The following is a 26,184-nucleotide window of genomic DNA, read 5'->3' on the forward strand; positions in this document are numbered from 1 at the left end:
AAGGTCTTGGGTCCTCACTCGGGGCACCACTTATGACGCTTTGATTTGTTGCCTAGTCGTATTTGACGTAATTATGACGTCACTGTGACTCGTTACGACTTAAGCAAAGTCCATTAAACGTCACAATAGATAGCTGTCGTGGATTTAGCTATCTTTTTGTCTACTGATGAGTCTCTTTCTCTTCTAACCGTGAAGTTTGGTGGTTCCGCTTACATCAATAAATAAATGCAATTTAGCGCACACTTACTCATTGATTTAATCGCCTGCAAGGAAATATATACAACAGCAGCAAACAGAATACACTTTTTATTTATAACTTCCAGTCGCCCGATCGTAGTAATGACGTTTGCTTTTAATACATTCGTTTTACAGTATAAAAAATAACTTTTCATTTCTCCTCTATCTGTCTCTCTCTCTCTATATATCTAAAAAATGAAATTCATCGCTTATTTATATGATGACGTAAATTGTTTGTGATGCATAAATCCTTCTTCTGTTCATTGTTGTTGACTTCGAAATTTCCACCATCTTGGCTAATTTTGGCCTCTCAATTCCCACGTGTGTATTTACCAATCGTTGCACCAGTTCAATCGAGGTAAGATCTTTTTCTTCGCTTCTGATCACGCAGTCTTCACATGATCATTTCCAATGCAGATGTTTTCCACACGTAGACTTATGACGTAACATATAATCACGTGGTTGTGGTTTGGTTGTCACACTACTAGTAGCCTATAGTAGGTTATCGTCGCTCACATATTAAATAAATAATAGCTTTCTGAGCTCAAAACGTTAATAGTGGAACAGTCAAATCGTAGAAGTATTGGCAAACAGTAAGCAGGGATTAAATACCATGATTTTCACTAAATACGGGCAGTAGCATAAGGGTGCCAACCAGCGACAAACTAAGAAATACTTAATGGCGCTACAAGCCTACATAGACATGTTAAACTTAAAGCATAAAAATAGATAAATTAATGTGATTGGAAAGTTATGACTCCGTGATAACTAGTAATGAAAGTTGGGTTTCTTTCCAGCAAGCATGGGCTGTCCCGAGCGTAGCTTACTTCTAAACAAATCCAACTCCTAAACCTAACTTGTATTGTTAATCTCGTCTGTCCGAACAAAAGGTATGCATCATATATATATAACGAGAAAATACTACGCATAGCAGTAATCAACGCAGATACAAGTTAAAGTGACATGTCAAAATGAAGACAGAATCACCGCGTGGTGGCACCGTGTCCACCACTAGATGAGGGCTAAGGAGAGCAGAGCAAAACGAAGCCCGAGATTGTTAAATTTCGAATCAAATTAAACTCGTCGTTTCAGTCTTTGCGTTGGTTGCGTCTCATGCATGACACCCAGATTCCATGTCTGTGAAACGGAGTTCGATGTCTTGAAAAGCATGCCTATGCTCAAGCTCCCGTAGAGGTGTACTCCGAGGATCTTACCTGGCCGAAAGCGTGACAAACCTTTGAGACAAAGGTGCCGCAAATGTTCCCAGAAAAATAGTTACGTTGCTGTTGCATTCCTCCTGAGAAGGAAATGGTGACGACAACGGCAAAATGAACGGTTTCCACCCATGACTTCAGGACTTAGGCATGTTCCAACAACTTTGTTGAAATCTTGGAGCAGTACCATTTCAACAATGACGTCGCTGTTTTCGTCGCGCAGCAAAGTCTTCGGTCGTAATTCTTGCAATTGCGCTACTTGCTTGTTGACTACGCTGTGCAAACATTCCAGCTTTGCGTTAAGTAGTCCAACTTTTTCTTAAAATATCGTAACTGTGACACGTGAGCGGCATCTTCTACAGAAATTTCATGCAGAAACCGTTTTTCAATGCATTTAAGGGGGTCACCAATGCTACGCTCCAAAAGTTATGACTCCGTGATAACTAGTAATGAAGGTTGCGTTTCTTCGCAATGAACACGAGCTGTCCCGAGTGCAGCTTACTTCTAAACAATTCCAACTCTAAAACCCAACTTGTATTGTTGATCTCATATGCCCGAACAAAAGGTACGCACCATATATATATAACGAGAAAAAACCACGCATAGCAGTAATCAAGGCAGACAAAATTTCCAGTGATATGTCCAAATGAAAACATGATCATGGCGTGGTAGCACCTTGGCTGCCACATGATTAACAATACTAAATACAGTACATCATTTATGCAGAAATGGAAAAAGTAAGCACACAGTTTATTGCGTCATGCAGTGTAAGAGAGTTCAATTTCAAAAATAGAATACTCCCACATGATACACAAAATTGTATCCAAAATAAATGAAAAGCATAGCTTACTAGTTGATTGTAAGTATGGAAATAACACTAATCAATTCAACATGCATTTGCATGTCCATATTTTGGATGCCTGTATGTCAAAATATCCCTAATTTATCAATGGTACAACTAAACTAACCTACATTTTAAAAACACCCCAATAAAACAGAATTACATTGAAATTTGAATTTTTGCGTTACTATCTCTTGACCAACAAAATTTTTTATTCTGTGTCTATGTATGATTCTAATTCCCTTGAATCTTGAAGTTCACATTGTTGAACAAAAAGTATTTGGAAATAAAAGAGAACAACACATAGTGTAGAATGTAATCAAACATACACAAGAACAATATTTTTAAAGGTATGAAAGAATTTAAATTGCATGAACGTTTAAAGATTTCAGCTTGGTATTTTAAAAATGAATCATACATTGATTATAATTATATGTGTTCCATATAAGCACAGTGTGTCTGCTTTGCAACCTAGCAAAAGAGTATCTTTTCATTAGCAATAGCTATCACAACATTTAGGAATGAAGTATAACTATTTTTGATGACTCTAAGATTAGTGTGGCTGTACAATTTCACGCTGTTTTAACCAATCAGGTGTGGGATATCTTTCCACTTCCTTCATTGATTGTGGAACATAGCTAACTTTGTATATAGTGTCATCATCTAAAGGAGAATGACTTGAGAAACCTTTATCAGTTGGCTTACAAGATTGCACATGCTTAAGATTTTGGTGATGGACAAAATGTTCTTTCATTGTTGATTGCCCTTCAAACTTGCCACCTAAATTGTTATCATAATAACTAACATGTTTGTTCAAACTGTATTTTACTTACAAGTAAGCAAAATATATGAATTGGATTGGGTTAAATTTTGCACATACATTAATGAAAGTTGGGCAGAATTAAATTTTCTGCAAGCCAATTCCTTTGTTTTAAATTATCTTAACACCTGCTTGTGTCAGTACAAAACATTTTTCAAGATTTGCCACACAAATCAATGAAAAAGGTAATTTAATTTCTCAAACTAATATTACAGCAAAAAATACTACCTAATGTGGTTCCATCTTGAAGTTTTTGCCTCATTCGTGGAGAAGTGCTTTCCAAATTCCACTTTTTAAAGCTATTATTATATTGAGTAGCACAATCAAGTGGTACGTCTGGAGGTCTGTAGGTAAATGACTGCTTTGTAGTTGTTGGTTTTAAATTAATATTAGGAGAGCTAAAATTAAGCCTCTGTGTTGTTTGAAAATCTATATTCCCCTTTGGCTTCTCATAAGTAAGTGCAGCATTGGGTTTGCGTGAAACAGTGGGCCAAGCCACAAAATTATCACGAAATTCTGAAGATGATGCTAAAGGACAATTTGAAACCATGCTTGTTTGTACTGGACGCATGGTTTCAGCTGGCAAAGACTTTGCTCCTGTATAGTCCGTTTGAAACGTCGTGATCAATGCCATAGGAACTTCTGGCATTACGTATTTCTCTTTTTCTGTAACACTTCTGCACTTTATCTCATGAGGAATAAAACTTGTGCTATGCTCTGTATGACTTTGTAACGGCTCGTTTGACTGCATTGCCTTTACAGAAGGCTGTGCAGATTCCCGAGGAGGAGCAAACTGGTATCTGTAATCCTTTTAGAAATACAAAAAGACAAGGTAATAATTTCTTGTTAGTTTTACCTACTAGTAACACTACTGATGAGCTTACACAGATCATTTTTCCGGCATAAGAGTAGATTTAGAGAAAATGAATTATTATGCAAAATGATTTGAAATGAAATATATATTTTAATCTAATTATGGAAAGCTGTACAGCAGTTTTGGTGGAAAGAACTTTTAAACATAATATGTTTCACAGAAAAGTTTGGTTTATTATTCTTTCATCCACAGCAAATTTAACTACAAAAAGAGCAACTATATATTTAACTCTTACAACTCTTTACTTTCCACAGTCAATGGTGAAAAAAGAACATTACAATACAATAACTCACGTAGTACCATTACTTACTCGCTGAGAAGTGGATGACTGTTCCATTGAAACAGATGGTTTTTCGTATTTGTTATTAGGTCTATGTTGTATACGAGGTGGAAGAGCCCATTTTTTGTAATCACCTAAATTGATAGCTCTAATCAAATATTTTTGTCATCAACTTCAAGATTAAAATAATTTTCAAATGCCTGATGAAACATTATAATGCTATAAAGTCATGACAATGTGTTTACGTAACTCATTTCTTTGATGGTAAATTGGTGATTACAAAGTTTTTGTTATCATCATTTTTGTGGCATGTATTGTTTTATCAAACCGAAATTTTTGTTGCAAATAGAGAATACATTACCAATATGGTTCTTAATGTTTCAGTGCATCTTACTGTACCATTACATGTGGATTTTAATCAAGTAAATACAGTATTGTTGCATAATGTTATACTATTTGAGTTTTTGCAAACACGAATACCATGTAGTGGTATGATGCCACAGATGAATCACTAAATTATTTGCTATCAGCCCAAAACAATAAAATTTCATCTAAAGACTGTCAAATTTCTCTTATAACATGATCTAAAACATTTGCTTTTGTTTCAAAAAATAAAAAATAACAGTCTTTAAATAGCGATTGAAACCAAAAATTGTTTGGCAAACTGTGACCTTCATTTTAAGAAAGGTTATCACTAATCAAGCTAGGCCATCATTTTTCACCAAATTCGACATAAGTAATGTTGTATTTGCGTTTGCCATTGTTAGTAAGCAAGTTTAGGTTTACATCTACCCATTTATCAGGTAATCGAGTAAATTGTAAATTGTTAATTTACTTGGCTTAGTTAAATTTTAATTAGACTTTGTGGATTATTTTTATATACAAATGTAGGACTTACACAAAAATCATGTATTACTAAATTAAATAATCAGTTATTATTGAAAGTTTAGGTAAATTAGTTTGAATAACATCGGGGTTTTTGACGAATAAATCAATATTGCAACATCTGTAAGCTGTAACCTTTCTAACAGTTTTGTTATTTTAATTCGTAATTTTACAGTACACATTGTTTAAGTAATTGTTACACATGGTAGCCAGTTGGCTTGAGCGCTAGTTTTGCAATAGGTACGGCCCAATAGGTATGGCACACATTTTTCATTTATATAGTATTTCCCAAATTTAAAACTGTCCACCAGGTCCACTGAACAGGAGTAAGTGTCATTTATGCCTTCCCCAAGAGCATTACAACGATATAGCGCCATTCAATTTCAAACTCGAAACCCGGGCCTTACACATGGTAGTCAGTTGGTTTGAGCGGTATCCTTGCAACAGGTAAGGCCCAAGTTTCGAGTTCGAAACCGAATGGCGCTATATCGTTGTAATGCCCTTGGGACTGGCCCAAAAAAGCTAGCTCAGTAACCAGAATTCAAGTGATGAGAAATAATCATTGGATTTAAAAAAACATGCCCATGGTCATGCAAAGACTTTCCTCAATCCGAAGATTAAGATTATCACACCATAGGGAAAGCGCTTACAGTTTATGCTAACAACAAGTTTATTATGAAAACATTGGTTATATTTTTGTATCAGGTACTCAAACATCAAATAATAATAATCAACCATTTACTAAACACAAATCGTAAAATCATTCAAATAAAACTTTATTACCAAAATGCTAATGACTAACAATCGATTATTTTTTGACTTACAAAACAAAAGTTTTTGACCTAAAAATTGAAAATTTTGACAAATTTTGACATTAAAAAACTTTTTTTTGACGTATGAAGAACTCAAGTAGTTAAATTGCGCATTATTGTACAAAAAGTTAAAATTTATTGTAGTAAAGAAGTGCAAAAATCTGAACACAGACCTAGCCTATTCTAAAAAGGGAAATGAGCTAATTATAAATCACTGCCAAAATACTGCAACTAAGACACAATAAAAACTGTTCAATACATTTGTCTAAACTAAAGATACATGAAGTATCTAAAGCAAAACCCAAGCAAGAGCTGATTCACAATAAGTAGACAATGGGCCATTTACAACAGTATAAAGTAGGGTACAAGTTGTACAATGTAAAATGACAAGTTCGCCTACAGTGCAACCTCTATGACACCACGATAATGCAGTTTGTAAACAATTTTGACTTGGTAAAAAATTTTGACTTTGTAAACAATTTTGACAATTTTTGACCTAACGCTGTAAATTTGACAAATTTTTGACTTTTTTTGACAAGTCAAAAAATAATCGCCCTAATTATTATGAATAAAATTACCTCAACTCAAGTGTGAATTAATACTCTTGACCTCCATCGACTTACTGACAAGGTAAGGATACGATAACAAGTTGATAAGCAAAAGAATATGTGTGACAATTGTGATGATTCTGACCCATGCTACCTGACCTTTTATTAAAAAGCTTGTTTTGCTCTTGTATAAAAATAAAATACAGTCAGACCTCGATAATCCGGACTATTTTGTTTCATTGAAAAATATCACCATAGCAAGATATCTGTATTATCGAAATTCAAAAAATTTCACAGTGAAATCAATTTACGTATGAGAGTATGCATTTAGGACTAGACTAGGTTAAGAAGTGAAAAACTGTATTGAAGATGTTACAGTAATTAATTGCATTTTTAAGTCCTCAATAAAATGTCTACTATGGTGAATGCGCTTCACATTGTACTTGCGATTCCATAAAAGTGTCTCAGTCTACCGTAGTGACGCATCACTTGAACCTTGGATTATTGCCGTACAAATAATTTGCAAGTATTACAACAGTTAATACACTATATTTTTATGATTAAAGAACTGATATGGTGTAGCCAATAATAAAAAAAATTTGATTTTGGAAAAATAAAATGTATGTATTGTGAGAATGGGGTACCGAGGAGGATTTAGTTGGTAGTGTCATCATCTTTCTCTTCAGACTGAGGAAAGTTTTTGCAGCATTTAAACGCAGCGATGATTTCTTATCGATTAAGCCTTAGTTACTTAGCTAGCCATTGCACAAGTTACGAGGGATAAACACATCTTTATTTTGTATTGCCCAAATTTAGAATTGTTCATCAGGACCACTGAATAAGAGCAAGCATCATTAATTCTTTGCCAAATTGTATTACAACAATAGTGCCAGTGGGTATCAAACACAGGCCACATCATTGCAAGCCCAGTTATCTAACCACTCAGCTAGAGTGCTGACAATTATGTGTCAATGTGGAAGCCAAGTTTGCTGTTTTATGTCGCTCCTGCACTGATTTTTGAGAAGCATGAAATAAGTTTGATAACTGATTGATAGTTTAAACTAATAGCTGCTGGTAAAACGAAGTTATAATCGATTACACCTTTAGTCCTTTGCCAAGAAAATTCAAGACCAATATACAAGATGGGTTATAAACTCTTTCACATCATTTTATACAATGTGGCAAAAAATTATACATTTAAGTAAAAAGATTTTGGTCTTACTTAAGTAAGTTGGATTTGCATCAAATTTTTCAATTGGCAGTCTTCTAACTTCCTTCTGGCCATAAAACTCCCTGAGACAAACCCCGTGTCCAGGATAATCTTGTGTGTAGGTACTGGCTCCTTGCATACTTGTACTTGGTGGAACATAGAAAGCCTTAGGAGGTGGCTCATGCTTGCTTAATGGATGAGTAATATAGTCATTTCTATAATGCATAGATGATAAACATGTAAATTATTAAATATCAGTATCATGTAACCAAAATATTTGTTGTCAATACTGGTAACTAAAAACTGAAAATGAATGTTCTGGTAAAGTAATATTTAACTTGCACTGTTTAGTAACTTGCACTGTTCTCACAGAGAACCATGTCAAAGAGAGGTAGATGTATTAGTTATTATAAGCTTTGTTAATAACAAAAATTTTTAGGCTGAAATCTTGGAAATTAACATACCAGCAAACTACTACGTTGGTCACCAAGCATAATTTCAACAACAAAAGATGCTTGACTGGTGATTGAATTGAAACGGCAAACCCATGTGGGTAAGATTCGTTAGGGAAGATTCCAATAATAGGGAATTACAATTAAATTTAAAAGACTAAAACAGATAAAATTACCTCGATATGAGCAATAACTAAGAAACGACTTTGATGTATGGTATTATTACGAAACATATGCAAAATTACATAATAAAGCAAAGGTACAACGAAGCACAAACAAAGGTAGACAAACACATACAACAAGTTTCAATAAAATTTTGCAAATGGTAGGGCCAACATAGTACTGCCGTGGGATCGCCTGAGTTAATGGTTATTGCAAACTTAGTTATGGAAAACGCAGAGAACAGAGCCATTTCGACATTTTTTCACCAACCCAAAAAATGGAAATGACTCCTTCGTGATTTTAAAAGTAGAAGATCTTGAGAGCTTTCACCCACACCTTGACTCTATGGAAACCTCTATAAAATTCAAGTTAGGAAAAGAAGACAATTGTTCAATAGCTTTTTTAGATTCATATATTTCCCAAAATAAGTTAGGTCTGCTTACCTCAAACGTCTATGAGAAACCTACTCATAGCAACAGACATCTTAACTTTTAAATGTCGTAACTACAGCGCAAACGCTCGGTGCTGAAAACTCTCTTACACCGAGCAAATTCACTTTCGACCACCAATAAAGGTGGAAAGGAAGGTTGTGAAAGATTCCACACGATTAAATGGCTATTTATTAACAAACTTCAATTCCAAAACATCCTAAGGTTTTTTTGTGCTTTCACATATCCTCCTCCTCGCCGAAAAGCTAAAACAAATTTTAGGTGATCATAAAATCAAGACTGCTTTGAAACCGGCTTTGAAGATTGGAAACATCCTTTCCTCTCCCAAAAATCCTATATCAGAGGGAAACAGACAAGGTGCCATTTAGGAAATTTCATGTAAAAGCTGTAATGGTACTTATATAGATGAAATAAAACGATATTAATGGAGTTCTTTGAGTAAACACATAATAGATTAGGAGAATGCTCATGTGTTTAATTTGGAATCAGACTACTGGAAAAGAAAATTCATGGAATCGTTTTATATTAACTTGAAACAGAATGCAATAAACAACACAAAGGACACACTATTGTCACCTAAACACTCGCAATATTTTATTTAAACTTGTTATATGTATTTATTTGCCTTTAACTGTGTCATTTTACCTTTGCTTTGTTATGTAATTTTGCATTTCTTACGACATAATACCATACACCATTATCTTTTCTAAGTTATTGCTCGTATCCAGCTAATTTTATCTTTTGCAGTTTTCAAAATTTAATTTTTATTCTTTGTTATTGTAATCTGCCTTGACAAAGCTCACCCAGCGTTGGTTCATTAAAGAATTCAATGACCAGTTGAGCATCATTTTTTTTTTGAATCAAGGAAAATGTTTTTTGATGGTTTAGTTTTGTTTCTGAAAGCCATTACTTAAACAGGGCTGCCCAAAGTCTGACCCACACAAGCAGTTTTTGAGGCCCTCAATCAATCTCGCAATTACCCTTGACGTAATTGAATCTAATTGTGTAATTAAAGCGGTTGGAGGTTAGTTCAATCAGATTTTCTTGTTTAACTGTCAAAGGAAATATATATGTTAGAATATGTCAGCAAGGAACTATATATTACAACCGTGTAGATATACCATCAGCCAAGACTTTAAAGCAGAAAGTTTGACATAAAAAATTTGATGATTTGTGTTTAAGCCTGCCAAGGCACAACAATAGTGTGATATGGCTTTACAACTTCTGGTACCTCTGACCTAGAAAAAAGCACTTAGTGTATGACTTGCAGTTAACACACTTACGAAAGTGTATTTAAAAACATCAAATTTTTAAAAACCGAATCTAAAACTGTTACTTCTTGGTTTGACTAGAGCATGTGCTGGGGTAAGCTAATCTTAACCTAACTACATTTTACAGCTTGAAAATTACCTGCCTTTTGAGACCAGGCAATTTTGGTAGAAGAATTTTATTTGAAACATCTACCTTCCCTTCCAGAGATGGTTTAAAACCACGGCTGAAGTCAGCCCAACGAAATAGTGACATGTGGGAACAGAGAAAAGCATCCTAAAATATGCTTTAAATTAACACGAGGCCTGTTAATTAAAATAGCAAAGCAAAACAAAATAGTAATCAGTCACTTTTAAGAAACCCAAAACGAAGGCTGAGAAATCGAAAATTCTACAAAAATTATTCATTTCCCAATTTTGGTTACTATTCTGATTACACGCATGTATCGGAATTTCAATAATCTAAAACTTTTTATCCCTAGAGCATGGTGTTGATTAGGCAAGGTTTCCCGAATAAAAAAAAGAGATGCTATGTGCTAAGATAGATGGGCGAAGATCTGTACAGTGGGATAGTGATAATATTGGATTAATGAATTGTGAAATAACCAGATCCTATTGTAGTCAATTTTTATTCACCCTCAAGCTGTTGCTGTGTAAAGTACTTTTTTAAAGACAGCAAAGCATCATAGCTTAGTTTAAATTATTAAAACAATTCAAATCTATTCAAGACTTAAATTACTATTTGTCGCTGTCAGGTCAATAATCCAAATTGTAAAAAACCCATAAAACGCAAATCAAAACAAACACATGAGGTGCTAATTTCATGGGGTAAAGGAAATGTAATTGTTTTATATTCATGATTTTTTTCGCGTGTACATAATTTTATTATAAGCTGTTAAAGATTATTGCTGAAATGTGATGTTAAACATATGTTAGGTCCTAGCACAGAATAGAAGCCAAGCGAATTTAGCAAAGTATCACATTGGTTCAAGCATACACCCACATAGCAAGCTGGATGTTGGTGAATTTTCAATTACATAAACTGCCTTATAAGTATACAGGGAGTCATATGTTTTATGTTGTTGTTGCATTGGTACTATGACACCTTATCGAAAGACACTTTATCGAAAGACACTTTATCGAACGACACCTGATCGAAACGACAGATGATCGAAAGACACTTTATCGAACGACAGTTAATCGAGCCGACAGTTGATCGAACGACACTTTATCGAACCGACAGCTGATCGAACGACACTTTATCGAACCGACAGTTCAAGCAAGATTTTTGCGTGTTTCTCAAACATTGAAACAATGAGCCATTGTGATGTGCGGTCTTTGTAATGGTGTGCATTAATGAATTGTGATGTATATATCATAAAGTTGACGATTTATATTTTATATCTATATTTTATATTTGTATCATAAAGTGTACGATTTCGCATGGCGGCCGGCCCGCCCACATATTAATAAGATATCACAAGAATACGCACGAGAATTACTAAGTACGAGAGTAACCTAGAAACCTATGCGTCGTAGACTGATGAGATTATTACAGGTTAGTAGAAACATCATCTGACTTCCTGTATACATCATAATTGTAAAACTAAAGAAAGTGAATTTAGTGTAAATTAGGTATTTCTAAAAGTGACACATTTCTATAAATTCTTCTTGTTACGCCGCGCCCCCGCTGTGAAAAGAGAACGAAAAAGAATAGTTAGTCAAGTTATTGGTGCGTAAATGAGTAATACGCTTCAATGCGGAGAGGGAGCAAAATTATATAAATATCACAATATCTCAAAAATTACAAAATCCAACTTTATCAAACAAACATGGACAGATAGCTGAACATTTTTTATGAAAAGTCACCAAATTTTAATTTTCTATAGCAAACAATGCAACGGTACGCCACGTTTTGCTATGACTGTGTGCGGGAGAAGCAACAGTCGATTCGATCAACTGTCGCTTTGATCAGCTGTCGGTTCGATAAAGTGTCGTTTGATCAACTGTTGGTTCGATAAAGTGTCGTTCGATCAACTGTCGTTTCGATCAGGTGTCGTTTCGATCAGCTGTCGTTCGATTAAGTGTCTTTCGATAAACTGTCGTTCGATTAAGTGTCGTTCGATAAAGTGTCTTTCGATCAGGTGTCGCGTCACGGTTGCATTATAAATAAAAAGTTGTTTTTACTAAAAACTACATTTTCTACTTCTGGACAAACAACTGCAATATATTAGCTAAACCTCGAAAATTGGCCTTAGGGAATTTTTGCTGTAAAAATAACATTTAACAAGCATATTAGCATAATAATAAGTTACTACTGACAAACTCTAGGGTCATTCCATCAATACATTATTCACTTCAATCTGACACTGTTGTTTGTATCATGAAAAGTTTCAAGGATATATATAATTAATATAACTTGTGATAAGTAACAGCTCTATGGGAATTCACAAATTGACACACATTTCCATCTAGAGGTCAACTGTCATCATAAGAGCCTGCCTGGCGGTATACGCATAAGAAATGGTCATCATTTCCTGTAGCAATTCCTTTTTGTAGATTAATTTTCCCACCATATTTCAACACACTAGACTTTTGGCAAGTGTTGTTTACTTTAAAGAGAAATTTAGACAAACAAACTAATTTGACTTATAAATATGATTTAGTCTAATGGTACCACATCTGAGTTAGCTTTTGCGCCAAAAGTAATTAATATGACACAATTGAAAAACAATTTTACATAATAACTGGTATTTGGTGGTAATCAGTGTTTTTTTTAAGGTGTTTTGGGGGACCGAAACGGTCCCCCAAATTTCTCCAGCGGTTTCCCAAAATTTGGACTTGCAAATATGGCTATTTTTGGTATTTAAATGAAACACTTGCGGTCTCTTAAAACTACTTAGCGGTCACCCAAACCAAACCTTAAAAAAAACCCTGGTGGTAATCACCAAATATTTTATTTGTTGGCGCAAGCTTTTTTCAATAAAGTCAATTTAGGGTGGTAAAAGAAAATGAAGATAAAGTTTTATGCTTGTAGGGCCAATATTACTGAAGTTATAAAGTCAATAAAAAGTTAATTTTTAACCATCTGAAAACAAAGTCATTTTTTGTTTTAAACATTGTTAGTGAAAATATTGATAGGAACATTTTGTTTCACCTTGCAATTTTTTCCGAGTACAGATTGCTATCTCCTGTCACTGTTAAATGACTGTGGTGCAATAATCAAATGAAATCAGACAAAATTATGTGTGACTGTGTTGCAATCGAATAGGGGCAACAAGGAGACTAAACACTTTACCTTAGAAGCAAATTTTGTTGCGACAGAGTCGGGGCACAGGTGAAAGCATTTGAAGTACAGCCAGAGGTTGGCAGTTGGTACTTTGAAAGGGCCGTCGGTAACAGTACCAGTAATTGGCAAAAAACATACAGACAATTCTGGTAGTTGTTACTATTTCAAAAAAGTAGTTTGGTACTTTGCTGATACTTTTTATACAGTGAAACTTGTTGCAAGTGCAATTTTTATCAATATCATGACCCTGCTGAAGGTTACTTCACGCCAAAAAATATGTGAACTCACTCTTTGCGAGTTTATTATATATTTGTAGATTAAAAAAAGAAAAAAGGCACTAAAATTGGCATTAGATTTTAATCAAAATGAAATTTTAAATAACATACATTTCAAAACCTTAATGTATTGACTCTAAAAATTCCACATACCAGTACCGACCAGTACCCCGCAAGGGGTCGCGACCCCCAGTTTGGGAAGCCCTGGTCTAGCCAACACATTTTGGATGAAATACGTCTTCATAGATGGGTGATTAGTAGCAAGTAATGGTTATTTTCACCATAGAAATGTCACAGATGACAGTATATGAACTGGCAAAGCATGCTTGTTTCACCACAGTTAACAGTATCGACCTGGGTTTGCACCAACAGCCAAGACTGAACTGTGCCATAAGTTAGCATCTGCATTAACCAGTACAAATACACCAGCGGTAAGCTAGTTTAGGGTTATCTAACACAAAATGTTCCGGTTATACAGTTAAGTATGCTTCAATTATACCTATTATGATTAACTCATTGTCCACACGAAACATACTATTTAAATTTGATCCAAATACCTGAGTCATTCCTATTTTTTTCTTTTGTTGTAACATAAAAAGAGCTGCCATCTAAGTTACAATTAAGCGATGAATTTGCATTTTTGCCGTTTATTTATGGCAATAACTGCTTATCGACTTCATATTAGTAGCAATGCAGTTTATTTACTGACAACTACTTTTTATTTATTGTCAACTTGTTTTTGGATTTGCCTCTCACTTTAAGAATAAATTTGGTGTAAGTTGGAAAGGAATAAATAAAAATAATACAGAGGCAGATACAGCAAAGAAGAGAAAAGTTAGCTTTAACCGTAAATATAATTTTCTCCTAACCAGGGTAACCGCAACTGACAGTGTGATTAAACCGTTATAAGAAATTATGCTCTTGAATTAATTCGTTTTAGATCCCACAAAATGGATCAAATTTTCATTTTCAAGATTTTAAACATTTCTCATTGACAGAAACGGTGTTTTTGCGTTCTGTATGTGGCTTGGCTTCAGATATTAATTAACTTGACTTGACTCAATTCTTCCAAAAGACTTGGACTTGACTCTTAAACGATAAATGACTTGACATGCGACTTGAGTTTGGTGACTTGGTTATGACTCTGAAAATCTTCTTATTAAAACCTGTCTGTTAGGCAAAAAAACTGGGAAATGTCACATTACACCATTCTCATTCAAATTTTGCAGAACAAGCTCAAAATTTATAACGGGATAGATGTAAAGTTCGCAAATATCACTTTTGATCATTCCATTCAAGAAATAGATAGACCGACAAAGTGCTTATGATCTGAGATAGATAATATATACTACATATGATACGATTTTACTGTCAACCTAGACAACTAAAAATTGCACTGGGCAAGTAAATTAAGGAAAAAATATTGCTTGCTCATTGGGCAAGTAGTTTTTTGTCTTTTAGGTTATTAAAGTTTTCAATTTCTGTCAAAAAATGCATCCTAAAACAGATAATCCAAAATGCATGCAAGACCGGTACTTAATGGTTTTTTGAAATCCTGCATTCATATTTATGGACTGTTTTCATGATGTTTTAAGAAGAGGTATTGGGGAATTTATTAGGACAACAAATGCAGATTACAACAGCCAAACTGCGTATACATTTGACCACTTTTCAAACTACTGTTCACACTTTTTGCGATCTCAATTTTGTCTTGTGTGGCAATGGTATTGGGCCTAAATACCCAGGTGTTGTAGTTAAGCGGAAGGGCACATCAACGGGTTAGAAGTTGGCCAAAACCTAGAAGCATTTGAGGTAATATAGAATATTGATATGTAGGTCAATAAAAATATTTTTGCCAAATGGTAAACTTTGTTTAAAACTTACTGACATACTTACGTATACAACGTTGTTAAAATGAAGTTCAATGTTACACTTACTACTGATATTGTATGACTTCAGCGATGATAAACGGTCTATTATTAATAAGTTTGCGGACAACAGACGAACAGTTTTTCACAGAAAGCACAATTTTTTCTTATTGACATGATTAATAGATAAGGACTGAAAAACAATGTTTACTGTTTTTGCAGATGATTTATTGTAGGTCCAAAGTATAAACTTTATTAGTTTCTTGAATATAGAAAAATCCTTACCAAATAAAACTTTACTGCCAGATCAACAGTATTCATTAAAACCAAACTGAATTGGCCCATATTATGTGCTCAATACCTTGATATATGTGATAAAACATGAGACAGATCACTAAACTTTCATCAATTTTTGGAAATAATCCAAAGAATGTTTTTAGACTATGAAGCCTACTTGTTATGTTAATTGTTACCATTATGTGTTATGTTAATTGTTACCATTACGTATAGTTTGACTGACTAATTTCTTTTAACACCGATTGTGCATTTTAATCTAAGCTAAATCACTAATTGAGAATGTTTTGGGACGAAACTTTAAAAATGAATTAATTTAAGCCTGGAGCAAACTGTATTACAACTTATCTTTGAAGATGTATTCAAACAATCCTTTTTTATTTTTAGAAAAACTGCATTCAGTATATTACATTAGTATCCAGTTTAGCAAGGAATTTTTCTCCAAAATGAAATAGTCTGCCTGAGTATTATTCTATCATCGCATAGCAGAATCAACGTGGGAATGAACTAGGTAAGTATACTTTTTTCCTGCAAGTAATTTCTAAGGTCTTACTTGCTCGAGACAAATGAGAAGATACCCGTAAGTGTAAAGTCCTCAACTTGGTTTACATTTTTCTTAGGCCTTGTTCGAATGTATTGAAGACTAGTTTGGTGTGACAGAGGAAGTACAAGTGGAAGCAAGATTACAATGTATTTCAGAGTTTGAGGATATGTTTTGAACTGAATTAATGTGACGGAACTGGGAGTATTACCGAGAAACTCTGTGGTAGAATCAGAAAAAAAGTTGTGGAAATACTTAGAGTGTTAAATCAATTAAGATACTTTACATTACTCGCTTTTGGTGAGGACAGCTTTATGATTTCAAAATGACCGCAACTGGTCATTTGATCGTAGCATGTAGATCGTAGCATGATCAAGCATGTAGACAGCAAGGAGAAACAACTATAATGTAATTGTTGCAGATTAAAAGTTTGCAGTGTAAGCACACTGGCAAAACTATTACATGTCAGACTAACTTAGGTGAATTATTTTGCATATAATTAGCAAAACCGGCAGCGAGTTAGGCAAAAAAGCAAGTTAGCCGAACTTTATAATACAGAAAATAATGGGATCTCAGTCATAACCAAGTGATATTCGGTGACTTATGCGAGCTCTACAGTATTAAATAACCTTAAACGATTAATTTATTTTTCACCATTTGAATAATAAATAACAAATTAACAAAAATTAACAGTTGCTTGGCGTAGGACGACAAAAGGCCTTGCGATCATTGAAGTCTGTCGTACCAGACTCTATGACAAATTAAGCAAAAAGCAAGGCAATCTTATGCGCAAAAATTAAATGTTACAATAATAAATGGAACAAAATAATTACACAAAACCAACGTCACAAGAACATTCACCTCAACAGAACTTACCTTGCAGCAATTCATATCTTAAATATTTAGAGAAGTATTTGTGTGATTTAGTTTTTTTTTAATTTATTTCATAATTTGATCTGTAGGAATTAACTTCATACAGGCTGAAAAAGCTGTAGCAGCATTCAAGTGAAATTAGTATTCTACTAGACTGCGACCTGCATCAGTTTGATGGGCAAATCAACTTTAATTCTTTGCCAATTTTGACAAGATTTCATGGAATGACCTTATTTTATTTATACAACAAAAGAACATAATAAAAAAGTATAATACAAACATATATATATATATATATAGACAAGAAGAATTGATCAACTTGTGCCCAAACCCTACAATCGATGTAAGTATCTTAGTGTAACAAATTTAACTCAACTAAGGAAAATTTTGTGAAAATGAAGATAAGAATACATTTTGCACAAGTCAGTTCATAATTATCATTGAATGGTATACAGTAGAATCCGCTTAATAAATTCACCTCCGCCCTAATCAATTTTGGATTTAATAAGCAGTGGATTTATTGTCCGTCACAATAGAAATGAGTACACTATACAAAAAGAAGCACACATACTTTCATATAGTACATTGCACAATATTTGTTTATCAGCAAGCAATTCAAAAAACTGATCCAGCTTGGTTCGTTTGGGCAGGAAGGCCACTCTAAGATGGTCCTCTACTTATCTATATGGGACAATACTGCATTGCTACGCAACACTAGTATAACTCGTTAATACTGCAGTGTTACACACAACAACCTGTAATCCCAGTTTGAAAACATTCGATTCATTGAAATTGACATATTGTATCGATTGACATACTTTAGATTGAGATTATGTTAAATTTTTCTCACAAAAATCATTATGAAACGGATTTATAAAGTGAATTTTGGATTTGTTAACCGGCTATTTTTCAATGTAAAATTCTGTCCTAAAGCAAAGTGGATTTATTAAGCGGAATCTACTGTACTTCTTTTAAAAATGATAAAACAAACAAAGATAATTTTATAAAATTTAACAAAATGTGCAAAGAATTTACCGGAATGTTGTTTTATTAGACATATGGGTAGATGAGGTTAAGGTTGGAACATTAGGCTTGCATGATTCTCGTGGTAACACTGGTCTATATTTGTAAGTTTCAATATATTCTGAAGAGGATGTTCCTTTATGCCCATAATTGAGAAACCCAAAGGAAGATGGTCTATTCCACCTTTAGGAAAAGCATAATTGAAATTTGAACCAAATTACCTCAACCAAAACTAAGAATTTTAATCAATGTATATGTCACAACCTTCCAAACATCATAAAACATTATTTCACCATTACCTCTAATAGCTCTTTGTTTACTGAAAATAGAAAGACAATAACAAGTACATACATTTTTATATCTATTGAAATCTTAATGTAATAAATAACTATTATGAAAAAAAACAAAGAATCAAGCCAAACATTGAAATACAGTGGAAAGTTATTACTTTGACAGTGAAGAGACCAAAATAAGTTACTTTCATTTATCCAAATTGTGAGATATCAAGGTTTAAACTTTTGTTCATAACCTTTTTCTTTTTGCCAACTACAAATAGATCAAAATGTTAGAACTAATTAATTTTTTCAAACAAGTGTATGTACGCAGCAGGATTTGCATGCTTACCATTTTTGGTGCTTCATTCTTTATGCCTTGTATTGATAAAATTAAAGTTCAGAAACTACATGAAAGCAAATTACCCATGCTTTTAAGCTATTGCATTCAGTTTAACATGTGCTAAACAAAACTTCTTTGCATACATGTATGTATCTAAATAGAAAAACACAGTTATGTTACCAGTAAATTAACTTATTGATTATATTATAGTATATATATTAGTATATAGTATGTGATAATATTATGAATTAATGTAATATAAGATTGTGTACGACATGGAATTCTCATCTATCGAATCAGCGAAGCATAACACTGCGTGACGTAATCGATTGCTTCCCTGTTATTGTATGTGCAGTACGAGTTATCTCTTACCAGTCTCTTCTTGCTATTACGTTCAACGCCGCAACATGTCTTTATGCTGTTGCTGTGACAATGTTTTATCTTGATGTATTTGTTCAAAGAAGCTTCAATATAATCAGAATATACAGTTGTCGAGGTGAACAATTAATTCTAAGATTAAGAAAAGCAGAACAACGACCTTGAGGCTCATTTATCATCGAGGATAATAAACATTTCTACGGACAAACATTGTAATTGAAGTGGTCGCCCTTACAGGTTAAGGTACGACAAACAACCATTTCATTACTTGTATATATATTTTTGCAAGAAATTATACTAGTAGCACTACAAAACTAAGTTAACAGTTGCAATAGATTCCTGCAATCATAGGCATCGATTCCCTGAGGATTGGAAGATAAGTAAGAGCAAAATATAGCTTACCACCCTGATTTGGATCTTCTGTTAATAGAACCAGATTCTTTTAGATCTTTTTTTTTATTCAAGTGAATAATTACCCCAAAACCCTGGCATTATTCAATAAAACAATCAACTTTTCTATGATTTTATTCAATAATTTTGAATAAAAAATTTCATTACTTTTCATAAACCTTTGCAAGACTGGATGATTAAGCTAGTTTTAGAATGTTGATCGAAATCAATCGAGTAAGTGGTATTTACAGCTCCGAAACAACTAATAAAAACTTTACATTAGCTTTAACGGTGTAGTGCAAAACCACATAATGCATTTGAGTACCAGACCTCAGCTACTTGTTACGTTATTTGGTTGTGCAGTTCTGCATTGGACCCAATTTTGAAATATAAAAAAAATATTAACTAATAACCTTTAACTAAAACATATTTACATAACTTATATCACACCTAGAAAACTTTGCACAGCATTTTGAAAGTACTGTAGGTAAACGTTGTGCAAATACTTTCCTCAGTCCGAGGGTAAAGATTAGGCTGCCACTCTTTAACCGTTTTTTCTATTTCTATTTTTCAGAGTTTTTTGTTAACTTAATTTCAATGTTACAACATAGTCCCCTAATATAAATTTACCGGTTTTGGTATACAAGAGGTTTAGTATAAACCTTCTGCTACCCGCAAAGAAAAACATCAGGCCGACCATCCCACCCACCAAGAGAACTGTGCGTCACTCGCTCTTCCTTAAAAAAGCTGCAAAAGGGATCTGGAATGGTCTTTACGGAATCCCTGGCCAAAAGAAGATTGAACCTACTTGATGCTGCCAAAAAGCTCTGGGATTTAATTCTGTCTGGACCTGGAACAGTGACATCACAATCACTATTAATGGTAAAAGGCAAGTAATTAATAAACACACTGAAGTTTATGTTGTAAGAACCATAAGTAAATTTTCTTGTGAATGACTAACTTCTGACTAATACCCTGCGACGGCAACAGTAGTTTTACCTTCTACTGTATACAAGTCTCAAATCGTTTTAAATCCCAGAATTGGTTCTATTGGTGGTGGTGTGGGCCAAATATATAAAAAATGAAGTCTCTTATCTAACAAGGTATGACTTAACTCTCATGCACGAAAAAGTTTATGAGTCCCTCTTTATCGTCATGAAAATAAATTGTATAACAATAACAATTGGCACCATATGTATGGCCCCAAAGTAAGATTCTGAATCAAGCTCTGACTTTAAAAGGTACCTAATCCGCTCACTGAACATCATTAATAAATCAAAAAACCTTGCATTACAATGGCAGATTTAAATTATGACTTGCTTAATCACTCCAATCCCAACATCAACTTGTTTATAGATACAGTACAATGTTCGAAAATTCCTTCTACCCAGTAATCAGTAAACCTACACAAATTACCGAGTTATCTGTAACAATCTTAGATCAGATATGGACAAATGTTTTTGATTCACAAATAAAAAGTGCAATAATAGTGAAAGGGATATCTGACCACTTCCCAGTAATACAATGTTCCCATCTTGGTAAGCCAGAAAGCTTAGAAGAAAATAACAACAGCAGACAGTTTCAATGACAAAATCATAAATAACTTTATTCAAAGGTTACAAGAAATTGACATAAATAAGTAACTCTCAATTCAAGATGTCAATAACATATGTGAAGCATTCATATATAAATATAAGACATACTTTAACACTATCTTTTCAGTAAAATCAGCTACAAAAAGGAAAGGCAAATCCTGGTTTTCCAAAAATCTTCAGGCCTTACTGAAAAAGAAACATTTGGCCAATAGGAAAATGCTTCCTAAGCCACTATTACATATGAACAAGCATTTAAAATGCTTTAATTACAATTATGATTATGCACTTTGACACGAAAAGCAAATTCACTATAAAACTCTTCTACTGCAACATAAAAGTAATGCAAAGGCTACTTGGAAAAAAATGAATAAGTTACTTGGCAAAAGGAACCTAAAAAGGAATGTTTGATTGAAGTCAACAGGAAGCTTGAATGAGTCCAATAAAACATCTAGTGCCAACCACTTTAATAATTATTTCTCCTCTGTTGCAGATGACTTGGTAAATAAGATACCTCGCCCAGCTGACTGCTTTAAAACCTTCCTTAAGACACCTGCACAACATAGCATGTTTTTAATTCTAACTCGCCTACAAAAAAATCAATCAAATAATTAATAAAATGGCCCCAAAACTAAGCTATGGGATTGATGGAATGCCAACAAAAGTACTTAAAAACACCACTGAAAAAAAATTATTCATGTTATCTCATGTGTTTAAAATATATCCTTGTCCACAGGAAAATTCATTGAATCACTCAAAACAGCCCAAATAATTCCTATACATGAAAAGGGGGACCCACACCCATATGGACCAATAAGTCTCTTATCCCCATTTTCAAAAATTCTGGAGAGCTAAATGAATACAAGGTTACTTAGTTTTCTAAACAGAAGCAATTTTTTCTTGAAACCAATTTGTGTTTCGCAAAGGCCATACCACTTGCCATGCAGCCTCTGTATTAAGTACGAAAATCAGTGGGAGTGTTCTCGGACTTTTCCCAAGCATTGACACGATTAACCATGATATTCTCTAGTTATATCACTTACAAACAATTGGTTCAAAAACTATCTTTCTGATCATAACCAAGTAGTATATTTTAATGGAACCTTACCTAGCTTAATTTGTAAAATGCAACATGTAGTTCCAAAAGGATCGATTAAATTATTGGACCTTTACTTTTGCTTATTCATGTACATGACTTTAAAAATTATTCAACAAAAATGGATGCAATTATGTTTGCTCATGACACTAATCTAGTTAAATAAGAAAAAAAATCAAAAAGTTAGCAAAAGAATTTGAAGAGGAATTGGTTATTGCCCAAAAATGTTTTTTAGCAAAATGCTAACTCTGAATTTGGCCAAAAGCAATTTCATGATCTTTGAAACTAAACCCAGCCATAAATCTAAAACTATTAAACTCCACTTGGAAGGAAAACCCATTGAGCGTGTGAAAAGCACTAAATTTTTAGGTCAGCATCTGCAAGAAAATCTTTCTTGGAAAATCCACATGACCACCCTGCTGCAAAAACTACGAATAAATCTCAGCATAGACAGAAAAATAAAACCTTGTTTAAACAAAAACAACCTAACTACCCTTTACCAATCTTTAATGGAAAGTTACACTCTATATTGCATACCTGTGTGGAAGCATGGTCAGGAATCTTTAATAAACAAGTTAGAAAAAATCTGTAATAAATTTTAAGAAATGATAGCAGGAAGCAAGAACAGCATGCTGTTGTTCATTGAGAGTTTGTTTAGCGTAAACACGTGTACTTTGATCCATAAATTTAGGCAACAAAGTTTACCTTCTTGGTATAACAACTTTTTTAATAAAAAACCATACATAAATACTAGAAACAGTTCCAAGTCTTACACTATACCTTATTTAACGAGCAGGTCACTCAATAGTCTTTAAAATATCAATATCTTTAAAGCAATGGAATAATTTACCAGGCTATGCAATGAACTTACATCAACTGCTCATTTTAGGAACAAATTAAAAGCATATTTACTAGAGAGACAGTCTAAAAACATGTACTCCGACTGGCAGCTATTCAACTTACTCACCTTTATCTTCATAATTTACCCTTTCTTTTAAATCACTGTAATCAAATTGTACTAATGAGCACTTACACACCTTTTTAATTTTACAACTTTCTGTAATCACTGTGGTAAGATTTTACTGATAAACACTTATTTACGTTCAAATTCTCAGAAGTTCATTACATTGCACTTTTTTCTCCCTTTTGTTCACATTGCTGTAAGTGTGCTTTTATACAAAAGTTTTTTTTGCTGTTTATTGCACTTTGCGTATCTATGAAATAAATTAATTTTATATAAAGGCTAGCCTACTTTACACACCCACACTACTTTGTTTGTAGTTTCTATCAAATTAGTATTATTGCTCTTTCTTTTGCATCATATGCCACTCTATATCTATTTTTTCTTTATACTGATTATTCTCCAAAATAACCGCTGTTGTAAAATCAAGTCCAGTACTCTCTCCTGCGTTGTAAATATTCTTTTTCAGAACACAAACAGAAAGACTTTGGATTGAAAAAAGTGATTCATACATACCCTGGAAAAGAAGACCAAGCCATGAAAAATGGATTTTTAAGATTGCTTGATCCAAGATCCAACCAGGCTTCAGAGATCTTAATCTTTTCCTAGCACTTACGGCTACATCACTGTCAATGTATGCATATTCAGACAAACTGATTAAACCATCTGGCTTGACATGAGTGACGTATCTGACTATCTTCTACTTCCGCTCACAACCGACCTGTGTAAAAGATTCTTACTGCGTACAGGCCACCTGAACGGGAATCTAGTCCCATAGATAGAGTTCATTTTAGTGGGCTTTTTCTTCTTCCATCCAGAGACACACAGGTCGGTTACATCTTGACCGTGACACAACGCTTACGTACTACCAAACTATCAGTGTAACTTATGTTTTATTTTAAATGAGTTTAAATTACGTGTTTTTGTATTAAATTATGTATTAAATGTATTTTATTAAATGTATAATATTGTTTTTGTAATTTGGGCTTGGTGGCCGAGCTGAAATAACTTTTTTACATTCTCTTATTGGTCGGTGATGCGCTTTTTTGACCTCGACACCTTGTCAGATTTGCCCGTCCAATATGTGGAAATTATTGTTAACAACTGCTAATAAACATTTTTGCAACACCTGCGTCAGCACAATTTTTTCGTCGACCACATAGAAGACGAAAAATAAAATGAATGAATGATTGTTTACTTATAGGCCTGTGATGATATTATAAAATTGCTTGCAAATCGAATGCCGCATAGAATACTTGTTTACGGAAATCGGCAAAGCAAAGCATTGCGTTACGTAATCGATTCCTCTCTGCTTATCGTATTAAGTCGTGACAAAAATGTCGTGCATGCCTGCTTTGCGTGTGTTGTTATTCATAGTTGTTCAATGCGTTACAGTCTACGAAGTTAACCATAGAAAGTGGTCGACTTTATTATGTAGCTGTCACAATGTCTTATTTAATGTAATCGTTTAAACAAGAAACAATATAACCAGTTTATACAGTTGTCATGGTGTACAATTGATTCTAAGATTAAGAGAAGCGAAACAACGACCTGAGACTCATTTATCATCGAGGACAGACAACAATTCTACAGACAAACTTTGTAATTGAAGTGGTCGTCCTTACAAGCTAAGGAACGATAAACAATCATTTCATTACAGGCCTATACTAGGCGTAATTTGTCTTCTAACCTAAATCTAACTCCAATAAAACCTTAAATAGCCAAGATAAACTTTTTGCAAATCCATTATCCTAATCAAACCGTCTATCTTTTACAACAGGCTGCGTGACCTACATACGGGGAAATAGTCACTTTGTAAAGATTATTATCATAGGCCTAGGCCGCCAATATCATACCGTATATAGCCTATGTGTCTTCAGAAACGAAACTAGAGGTAACTGGCTTCTGATGTAATGACACTTTAAGACCTCCGTGATTGGCTGCAAATGAGTGAAATCAATTTTACGAATCTGTGGCAAAACAAGTGCGTGCAATAAAGTAATTACTTTTAAACCTGCAATGGCCAGAGACTACAAAAAGCGGCATATGTGATCTTGATTGGCGTCGCGTATAGCGTTTCCATGGTCAGAAGATCACTTAAGCGTGACGTCTAGAGTGCGTAAAAGAGCTCACTAATTTAGGTTTCGCTTTTAATTTAGGTTTTGACCAGTGTGTCGAACTGGAACTGAACCTTTAAACTGGTTAGAGCGAATGTTTTTTTGAAAATAGAACCTGAACCAGAACCCAATACATTAAATTTTCTTAACCCAAGCTGTTCAATTATCTGACTCTATTTTTGCGTGCGGTTATAATACTCTAACCTTTTGTCAGCCAAAGGGTTTTAATTTTACAACAGAAATAGTTTACAAGAAAAGGTTTTTATTATAGGTACTGTACACTTTCTCAATATTAAAAATATAATCATGAATATAAGTAATACTACTGCTTAAAAGATGTCTAACACATGAGTTGTAAATTGTAATCACACTAATCACCATGACTAGCTCAGAGAGCTCGTCTGTTGATTTTGATGATTCACTCGACTAAATCTCGGTCTCTGCTCGTTAGTAGAAGTGCGAGCTTATAAAACGTGATAGCGATGGGAGTTAAAATGTTCAACAAGAATAAACGCTATGAGTCGTAACAGGTTCAATAGGAAAAAAACAATATTTTGACAATATGAGATACATATAGCTAGGCATATCATATTTTTGTGATTGAAAACCGGGGCGCTCGGAACAACGAGCCTTATCAGATATATGTGGTTCATATTTTACTAGAAGTATGAAACTATTTTGGATACCTATCGTCCTACTCACTAAAGTAGTAAGATACCAAGAAAACTAAAATAATTTACTAGGAAACAAAACAATGTTCAACCATTTGTAAATTTACATATTCGTCCAATCATACTTTTCTGTAAACAATACTTTCTTC

General features: G+C 33.7%; 1 protein-coding gene across 1 annotated transcript; it reads right to left on the minus strand.

Moving 5' to 3' along the window:
* Positions 1-1,970: 1,970 nt before the first annotated feature.
* On the minus strand, positions 1,971-18,983 carry LOC143445277 (stabilizer of axonemal microtubules 1-like). The gene is made up of 6 exons (XM_076944248.1): positions 18,840-18,983; positions 18,228-18,398; positions 7,734-7,936; positions 4,297-4,400; positions 3,341-3,920; positions 1,971-3,072 (listed from the first exon to the last, which is right to left on the minus strand). The coding sequence occupies exons 1-6, from the start codon at positions 18,854-18,856 to the stop codon at positions 2,846-2,848; spliced, it is 1,302 nt and encodes a 433-aa protein (XP_076800363.1). The 5' UTR covers positions 18,857-18,983; the 3' UTR covers positions 1,971-2,845.
* Between the last annotated feature and the right edge of the window lie 7,201 nt (positions 18,984-26,184).

The sequence above is a fragment of the Clavelina lepadiformis genome, chromosome 2 (genome assembly GCF_947623445.1).
Source record: "Clavelina lepadiformis chromosome 2, kaClaLepa1.1, whole genome shotgun sequence".
Classification (NCBI taxonomy): Eukaryota; Metazoa; Chordata; class Ascidiacea; order Aplousobranchia; family Clavelinidae; genus Clavelina; species Clavelina lepadiformis.

What these genes read in the sequence shown, in the direction of transcription:
- LOC143445277 (XM_076944248.1), bottom strand. An exon ending in TCTAATAAAACAACATTCCG is followed by an intron (nt 7,937 to 18,227) that starts GTAAATTCTTTG and finishes TATGCATTATAG; the next exon opens with AAATGACTATATTACTCATC. An exon ending in TCAAGATGGAACCACATTAG is followed by an intron (nt 3,073 to 3,340) that starts GTAGTATTTTTT and finishes ATAACAATTTAG; the next exon opens with GTGGCAAGTTTGAAGGGCAA.